Source organism: Anomaloglossus baeobatrachus, chromosome 9 (genome assembly GCF_048569485.1).
Source record: "Anomaloglossus baeobatrachus isolate aAnoBae1 chromosome 9, aAnoBae1.hap1, whole genome shotgun sequence".
In the NCBI taxonomy this organism is placed as follows: domain Eukaryota; kingdom Metazoa; phylum Chordata; class Amphibia; order Anura; family Aromobatidae; genus Anomaloglossus; species Anomaloglossus baeobatrachus.
Window position 1 is genome coordinate 25,944,162 of NC_134361.1, and position 9,256 is coordinate 25,953,417.

The 9,256-nt window shown below is 43.0% G+C and overlaps 1 protein-coding gene across 1 annotated transcript in view; it reads right to left on the reverse strand.

The window, feature by feature from the left end:
* The window catches only part of LOC142251749 (uncharacterized), a 42,821-nt gene extending 33,793 nt beyond the window's left edge, over positions 1-9,028 (reverse strand). The window contains exons 1-3 of the mRNA XM_075324799.1: positions 8,931-9,028; positions 2,724-6,080; positions 933-1,027 (exon numbers count right to left, since the gene is read on the reverse strand). Of these exons, the coding sequence (XP_075180914.1) occupies positions 933-1,027; positions 2,724-6,080; positions 8,931-8,988 (3,510 nt within the window). The 5' untranslated portion in view covers positions 8,989-9,028. The remainder of the gene's footprint in view (positions 1-932; positions 1,028-2,723; positions 6,081-8,930) is intronic.
* Between the last annotated feature and the right edge of the window lie 228 nt (positions 9,029-9,256).

Genomic DNA, 9,256 nt, shown 5'->3' on the forward strand with positions numbered 1-9,256 from the left:
GTGTTTATTTCACTACGTGTGTTCTTCGTGTGTTATCCGTGATAACACACGGAGAATGGATAATTTCTACTCACATGTTGCTGGCGTCGCTGTCCGTGGTGCTGAACTTCGGTCTCCAGCCCTGCCGACTCCCCGCTTCCGGCCGCAGTGAAGTAAATATTAAATGAGCATATTGAGCATCGGTCGGCAGCAAGTGACAGCAGCGGCAGGGACAGGGGGGCTGGAGAAGGTGAGTATTATTGTGTTATTTTTTTCTCTGACGTGTGTTTTCTCCGGCGCGTGTCACACGGGATCGCATCCACACTACATCCGTGTGATATGGGTGCGGTCTGTGTGACACCCGTGCTGCCGAAGAAAAACGGACATGCATCCGTGTGGAGCACACAGACACACGTATGCTCCACACGGAGGCACGGGCCAATGGCTGCACACGTGCATGCACATAAACCCATTGATTTTAATGGGTTTACATGTGCCCGTGTCTCCGGTACATGCGGGCACGGACCTAGCACGTACCGGAGACACGTGCGTGTGAAGGGGGCCTTAGAGGAAGCTGAATGCAATGTTCACAAAGATTCAGCTTCTTCTCCTCCCCTGATCATATACAGTAGATCAGTGTCAGGAATAAATAGAAAGGAAAATGCAGCTATAGCACGGATAATTGATCAACTCACTCAATGATGGGGCTGAGCGCTTTATGATCGTTCTGCCTAATCTTTAAGGAAATAAGTCTGGTGCTGCTGGGCACCGCTAAGTGTAGATTACAAGGCATAAATCTCTACCAAAAGTTGTTCTTGTGTAAAATGTGTGTAAAAGTCCACCAAATATAATCATAGACATTTATATTATGGGACACATTTGAAATTACTTTTTCTACATGATAAAAAATCAGATTCATTATTAAGGCAATGTCTAAATGAATTGCTACTTACCCAAAATATACCAAGTATCCCTAAAATCAAGCCAGCTGCTACGCCTACCGAAATGAGAATCACTTTCCAGTATGGAAGTCCTCCAGAAGCGGCAACTATAAAACAAACATAACACAAATCATAAATGGTGATCACAACAGCTCAACCTGTGGAAACAATTCTGTAAAAAAATAAGTCATATATAAGCAAGGAGGTATTATCATTATAGTTGTAAGGAAGCTGTTAAAAAAATACTAAAACTGAAGTATACTGATCAGCTACAAGCTAAGTGTGAGGTATCAATGCCAGGCAGCTGCTGCTAAAGCACACACATTCATATGATCCGGAGCTACAAAAAGCTGTTTTACGTTTTACTTCCTCAAGTATTTAAAGATTAATTATTTTTTAAATCTTTTTACCAATACTCAAGGTTTCTCTAGTGCTGTCTGGCCAATGAAGGAGCAAACAGATGGGTTCTCAATAGTAGAAACTAGCTCTCAAAGGGGATTGTGAGCAGTGATTGCCATCTGTGATGGCCTCTGACATGGTCTATGAAGAGTGATTGTGCTCGCGTCATTGGGGACAGATTTTAAACAGATAAAATAAGGATTTTTCCTTAATTCATATTTTTAGTGGGTTTTTTTTACACCTACCATTTTAAATCTTTGTTATTATTATTATTATTATTATTATTATTATTATTATTATTATTATTATTATTAGTAGTAGTAGTAGTAGTAGTAGTAGTAGTATTAATAAATAGATCCCTGATAACCTCATCTGACAGCTCTCGGAAATGTAGTCTTCAAAAGTTGGTCCAGCAAAAATAATTTATTAGCAATCCTTAGAGGGAATCTGTCGCCAGGTTTTTGGCACTCCCTCTAACAGCGAAATAATTTTCGGGCAGAGACCCTGATTCCAGCAAAGTGTCACTTACCGATCTGCTAACTGTTATCTGAATGTTTAGCTCTGTCTATCACCACCATCACTGATTGGCAGTTTTCTGCCTATGCACAGTGTACACAAAAAGCTGCCAATCAGTGGTGGGGGCGAGGTTATACAGAGCTCATGCATATGGAGGACTACCTAGCAGCTGGTTTACTAGTCCTCTATTTATAATTTCCTGCTGATAAAATTGTGATTTTATCAAAACAGGTAAGTGACAACTCTGGAATTAACATGTCTGTCTACATTATGGTACTCTCAGATTAGGTAGCAAAAACTTGGTGACAGATTCCCTTTAGCGTATAGATCGGTGGAGGTCCAACCAACTGCACCCACAACTGATCCCTATTTTGCCGATTGAAGGGGTTCCCACTGTTGGACGCCCAAATTCTTTGTTATTAGCAATCCCATAAATAAGTTGTAATTTAAAACAAAACTATTCATCTTTTACATTCCGCCATTAAACAATAGTTGTACTCACTACTCGCCAGATGACAGTATGATACCATTAATGTGAGTCAGACATATTGTTCATTAAAATGAACTTTGCGCTTTGAAAATGTTTTCAATGTTTTATGAAAGTAAAGCTTAATGGTCGTTCAAGAGACAATTCTAAAACTTTCTGATATTCTTCATAGGAAACTTAAAGATGGTCATGATATAGATTTACGGAAAATGCGCGGCTCACTGAGCCAACCTCCTTCTAACGTCCATTCAAAAAGCTGTTTGTGAAATTCTGAACACCTGTGGTCACCTATCTCTGGGAAATGATCTCATCTCCACCATGGATAACTGAGATAGGAATACTCATTCATTTGTTTTGTCTTAAAAATTCTAATTAAATAGACTGCATAAAATGGCACTTACTTGCTGCTGGACTTGTAGTTGTAGTTGGAGCACTATTTGGTGTGGTGGTAATGGCAGTTGCAGTGCTTGCTGAAGATAAAGTTGTAGTGGGAGGTGCAGTTGTAGTGGAAGGTGCAGTTGTAGTGGGAGGTGGAGTTGGAGTGGAAGGTCCAGTTGTGGTGGGAGGTGCAGTTGGAGTGGGAGGTGCTGTTGCAGTAGGAGGAGCAGTAGTAGTTGGAGGTCCTGTTGTAGTGGGAGGTGCAGTTGTAGATGAAGGTGCAGTTGTAGTGGGAGCTGCAGTAGTAGTAGGTGGTACAGTTGTAGTGGGAGGTGCAGTTGTAGTTGAAGGTGCAGTAGTAGAAGGAGGTGCAGTTGTAGTGGGAGGTGCAGTTGTAGTGGGAGGTGCAGTAGTAGTTGGAGGGGCAGTAGTAGTGGAAGGTGCAGTTGTAGTGGGAGGTGCAGTTGTAGTGGGAGGTGCAGTTGTAATGGGAGGTGCAGTTGTACTGGGAGGTGCAGTTGTAGTGGGAGGTGCAGTTATAGTGGGAGGTGCAGTAGTAGTAGGTGGTGCAGTTGTAGTTGGAGGTGCAGTTGTAGTAGAAGGTGCAGTTGTAGTGGGAGGTGCTGTAGTAGTGGGAGGTGCAGTAGTAGTAGGTGGTGCTGTTGTAGTGGGAGGTGCAGTAGTAGTTGGAGGTGCTGTTGTAGGGGGAGGTGCAGTTGTAATTGGAGGTGCAGTAGTAGTGGGAGGTGCAGTAGTAGTGGGAGGTGCAGTAGTAGTGGGAGGTGCAGTTGTAGTGGGAGGTGCAGTAGTAGTAGGAGATGTAGTTGTAGTGGGAGGTGCAGTTGTAGTGGGAGGTGCAGTTGTAGTGGGAGGTGCAGTTGTAGTTGGAGGTGCAGTAGTAGTAGGAGGTGCTGTAGTAGTGGGAGGTGCAGTAGTAGTGGGAGGTGCAGTTGTAGTGGGAGGTGCAGTAGTAGTGGGAGGTGCAGTTGAAATGAGAGGTGCAGTAGTAGTAGGTGGTGCAGTTGTAGTTGGAGGTGCAGTTGTAGTGGGAGGTGCAGTTGTAGTGGGAGGTGCAGTGGTAGTTGGAGGTGCAGTTGTAGTGGGAGGTACAGTTGTAGTGGGCGGTGCAGTTGTAGTGGGAGGTGAAGTAGTAGTAGGTGGTGCAGTTGTAGTGGGAGGTGCAGAAGTAGTAGGTGGTGAAGTTGTAGTGGGAGGTGCAGTGGTAGTGGGAGGTGCAGTGGTAGTTGGAGGTGCAGTTGTAGTGGGAGGTGCAGTTGTAGTGGGAGGTGCAGTAGTAGTTGGAGGTGCTGTTGTAGTGGGAGGTGCAGTTGTAGTGGGAGGTGCAGTTGTAGTGGGAGGTGCATTAGTAGTAGGTGGTGCAGTTGTAGTTGGAGGTGCAGTAGTAGTAGGAGGTGCAGTTGTAGTGGGAGGTGCTGTAGTAGTAGGAGGTGCAGTAGTAGTAGGCGGTGCAGTTGTAATGGGAGGGGCAGTAGTAATGGGAGGTGCAGTTGTAGTGGGAGGTGCAGTAGTAGTAGGAGGTGCAGTTGTAGTGGGAGGTGCAGTAGTAGTGGGAGGTGTAGTTGTAGTGGGAGGTGCAGTAGTAGTAGGAGGTGCTGTTGTAGTGGGAGGTGCAGTTGTAGTGGGAGGTGCAGTAGTAGTTGGAGGTGCCGTTGTAGTGGGAGGTGCAGTTGTAGTGGGAGGTGCAGTAGTAGTTGGAGGTGCTGTTGTAGTGGGAGGTGCAGTAGTAGTAGGTGGTGCAGTTGTAGTGGGAGGTGCAGTTGTAGTTGGAGGTTCAGTAGTAGTAGGAGGTGCTGTTGTAGTGGGAGGTACAGTAGTAGTGGGAGGTGCAGTTGTAGTGGGAGGTGCAGTAGTAGTTGGAGGTGCTGTTGTAGTGGGAGGTGCTGTTGTAGTGGGAGGTGCAGTTGTAGTGGGAGGTGCAGTAGTAGTTGGAGGTGGTGTTGTAGTGGGAGGTACAGTAGTAGTAGGTGGTGCAGTTGTAGTGGGAGGTGCAGTTGTAGTTGGAGGTGCAGTAGTAGTAGGAGGTGCTGTTGTAGTGGGAGGTGCAGTAGTTGTGGGAGGAGCAGTAGTAGAGGGAGATGCAGTTGTAATGGGAGGTGCAGTTGTAGTTGGAGGTGCAGTTGTAGTGGGAGGTGCAGTTGTAGTGGGAGGTGCAGTTGTCGTGGGAGGTGCAGTAGTAGTTGTAGGTGCTGTTGTAGTGGGAGGTGCAGTTGTAGTTGGTGGTGCAGTAGTAGTTGGAGGTGCAGTTGTAGTGGGAGGTGCAGTAGTAGTGGAAGGTGCAGTTGTACTAGGAGGTGCTGTAGTAGTGGGAGATGCAGTAGTAGTAGGTGGTGCAGTTGTAGTGGGAGGTGCAGTAGTTGTTGGAGGTGCTGTTGTAGTGGGAGGTGCAGTTGTAGTTGGAGGTGCTGTTGTAGTGGGAGGTGCAGTAGTAGTGGGAGGTGCAGTTGTAGTTGGAGGTGCAGTAGTAGTAGGTGGTGCTGTTGTAGTGGGAGGTGCAGTTGTAGTGGGAGGTGCAGTTGTAGTGCGAGGTGCAGTTGTAGTTGGAGGTGCAGTAGTAGTAGGAGGTGCAGTTGTAGTGGGAGGTGCAGTTGTAGTAGGAGGTGCAGTAGTAGTTAGAGGTGCTGTTGTAGTGGGAGGTGCAGTTGTAGTTGGAGGTGCAGTTGTAGTGGGAGGTGCAGTAGTAGTAGGTGGTGCAGTTGTAGTGGGAGGTGCAGTAGTAGTAGGAGGTGCTGTTGTAGTGGGAGGTGCAGTAGTAGTGGGAGGTGCAGTAGTAGTGGGAGGTGCAGTAGTAGTAGGTGGTGCAGTTGTAGTTGGGGTTGCAGTTGTAGTGGGAGGTGCAGTTGTAGTGGGAGGTGCAGTAGTAGTTGGAGGTGCTGTTGTAGTGGGAGGTGCAGTTGTAGTTGGTGGTGCAGTAGTAGTAGGTGGTGCAGTTGTAGTGGGAGGTGCAGTTGTACTGGGAGGTGCAGTTGTAGGAGGTGCAGTTGTCGTGGGAGGTGCAGTTGTAGTGGGAGGTGCAGAAGTAGTGGGAGGTGTAGTTGTAATGGGAGGTGCAGTAGTAGTAAGTGGTGCAGTTGTAGTGAGAGGTGCAGGTGTAGTGGGAGGAGCAGTTGTAGTGGGAGGTGCAGTAGTAGTTGGAGGAGCAGTTGTAGTGGGAGGTGCAGTAGTAGTAGGTGGTGCAGTTGTAGTGGGAGGAGCAGTTGTAGTGGGAGGTGCAGTAGTAGTGGGAGGAGCAGTAGTAGTGGGAGGAGCAGTTGTAGTGGAAGGAGCAGTTGTAGTGGGAGGAGCAGTAGTTGTTGGAGGAGCAGTTGTAGTTGCATTAGTTGTTGGTGCAGGATTTGTTTGTGCTTCACAAATAGTTAGAGCTGTAATATAATTGAAAATAGTAGAATTTAGCTTTAAAAATGTGTTTTTCACATACAGTCTTACATATTATTTTCTGTAGAAAGGTCCTCGATGTTACATACATTCCCCCTTGATAAAGTGAGCACTAAAAGACATGTGAAATGCGCGTTGGGTGGTTTCTATCAGTCCCCCCTGCAGGTTTTATCTCCTTGAGCCGGTTTGTATGATGTTTATCTCATTCAATTGACTTAACCCTTTATACATTTTATTCACTGACTGGTTCAATCTCACATTGCCCTGCAGGGGGCTGACTGCTGATTTTTTTTCTACATGGCTTCCTAGCTGACAACTTTGAATGGGCAATTTGACCTTTATATGTACATTTAATCTGTCAGGATTTTGCCATTACCTTGATTCTTTAATGTTTGTCTGTTTTGTATGTCTTCACAGCTGGTCCATTTTCTATGCCATTTTGACTGTGTTATATAATCATGTTAGGTTTTTAAAACTTGTTACCAATAAAATCTAGTTTTATTTTCCTAAGTTCACCTTCTTTCTCCTTTATTATCATGTCTATTTTGGTGGACATATGCATATTGTATGGGTTTATCCCTTGATTTTGAATAATTGGACTGATGGATTTCTTGATCCTTCTATAATAACATAGGTTGGTGATATGTGTTGCATTTTGCGCCCTGCTTTACAAACAATCGTTTGTGAGCCACCAGAACATTCATAGGATGGCACTATGTATAAGCAATGTGTCCTGTATTCTGTTGTATTCCTTGATGCCCAAGTAGATAAACACCTATGTAGAACACAGCAGTGTCACTCTTTTCTGCTGTAGTGGGGGTCTCTCTTATGTGATATTCATACACTCATATGGGGCTGTAAATAATCAGGGTTCTCCTATTTGGGGCACAGAACACATTGTAACATTATTTCGCAGTTGGCATGGCTCCTCCTTACATTAAAGATGTCTTGTGTGCTATACTTTTATTCCTGAGTCATATAGTCTATTATATCCAGCTTTTCCCCGAGGTGCTTTAGATGTGATGTATAACCAGTTTGGTGAAACACAATATTAATGAAGTTTTTTCAGTTGCTATTGATAGTAGACCCATCTGTAAGATCAAATAACCTAAAAAGATATAACATATGGGAGCCTGTTCTAGTGTACCAACATTTTTCATTAAAAAAATGAAGATCTCTGGAATATGCACTAATTTTGTGATGGTTTGGGTCCCAACTCATGTATCTATGCAATTATAGGTGCCCTGATGGGTGGATGGAACCTGCACAGGTATGGAATGGAGATTACACTGGAATCATAAAAGTAGGCTGGATTGGATACTAAGATGGGAACTTAGATGAAGTAGCTGGAAAGACAAAAAGGCGCAGAGAGGGTCTTACCCGGATGGATTTCGGGTGTAGGATTCACGAGATTTGCTCACATGTAGTAAAAGGTTCTCGGCTGCTGAAATTCCCGTAGTATATGTACAGAAGATATCTTGGATTGAAGGGGTTAAACCCTGAGTGGCTATGCAGGAAAAGACTGCAGAGTTTAATATTCCAAATAGTGAGTTTATTTCTCTACGTGTTTAAGAGCTCAGGCTCCTTCATCAGGAAAATTCATCAGGATTTTTCTCCTGATGAAGGAGCCTGAGCTCCGAAACGCATAGAGAAATAAAATTATTATTTGGTATATTGAACTCTGAAGTCTTTTCCTGCATGGTAGTGTGGTCTTTAACTCCATCCATCCGAGATATCTTAAGAAAGGAACTTAGGCATGGATTTTAGTAGGGACTCAAATCAGATGACCTGTTAAGCGGTTTCAACAGTTTTAGGAGATAAGAGCAAGGAGGGCACAACAATCTTTTGTTATATGACAGCAAAATTCTTTAAAAAGTCGTAATTCAAATTGCATCCTCTGAGTGGCCACATATGTGATAAGAACTTCTTGGAAATGAATCTTATCTTCCTAAAACATCAAAAAGTTTGAGATTCACTAAAATCCCTATTTTAGGATTTGACTTGTGCAAAGTTTGCTGGATTTCAAAAGACCAGTTAAAAAAAATATATGTTTGCCTTTCCCCAGCCCTTATCTTCTTCTTGTTCTGGTCCACTCTTCACTTACTGCCTGCCGATCTTCTTCACACCAATAATATGAAGTCTTGGCATGAAGAAGACTGTCAGCCAGTGATTGAAGGCTGGATGAGAGTGACCAAGGAGGGAGATGTGCCGATAAGGTAACGGCTTGGGGAGAGGGGAAAAATATTTTCTTATTTTCCATTTTTTTCTCCTTACTATGCTTTTTGGTGTAGAAAGACACCAAAGAACAATAAGACATCCAAAAACATTGAGAATGGAGGACTACCCACCAGCCAAGTGATGATGAAATCACATTTTTTTTTCCCAGAATTTACCGGCCTATGAGGCTAATTTCTGCTTTATTAAATAACTTAATTTTGGAAATATTTGTTTGAAAAACTGACCATAATATTTTTAATATTGCTATATTATACAATTTATATCACCATCAAAACTATTCCATTATATTTCTATTTATTGTCAGCTTCAACATTTTGAAAACTGTACTACCAAAACATCTTTAAAAAAAAGTTCCATCATCTTTATTGCTTATATTATTTATTTAGACTTTTTGTCAAATCAGATCTAAATCTTATCTTTGTCCATTTAAATAATTATATTAGATCCTCATTTATTATAATAGCAGCGTCTTAAATTTAGTTGCTAATACCAAAGATAGTATTGCGCCGAAAATAATTTTTTAAGCTAATTTACTAGTTAAAAGGATTTAAAATGAATGAGAATATATATAAAATGAATCCAACTGGTATGGTACTTACTTTTTAGTAATAAGAGGAACAAGAGAAAAAGCCCATTGGGCCTCGTTCCGCTCCCCATGGTGCCAATCTATCTTAGTCCTGTGTCTTGAAGATGCAGATAGAGAATATCCCAAACTCTTACAAATAGGACATAGCGTCTTTATATAGTCTTTGTGATTTGATGATTGTCTTTATAAACAATGTCTGATGTGTCACATTACGCCCGGTCAACCCCTATCACGTTTAGTGGATTGACCTTTAATTTACTTAACTAACATATTAGAGAAGTTATAATCTGCCTACAATATATATATTATTTGCCTTCTCCATGTGTGAATCATCAGATT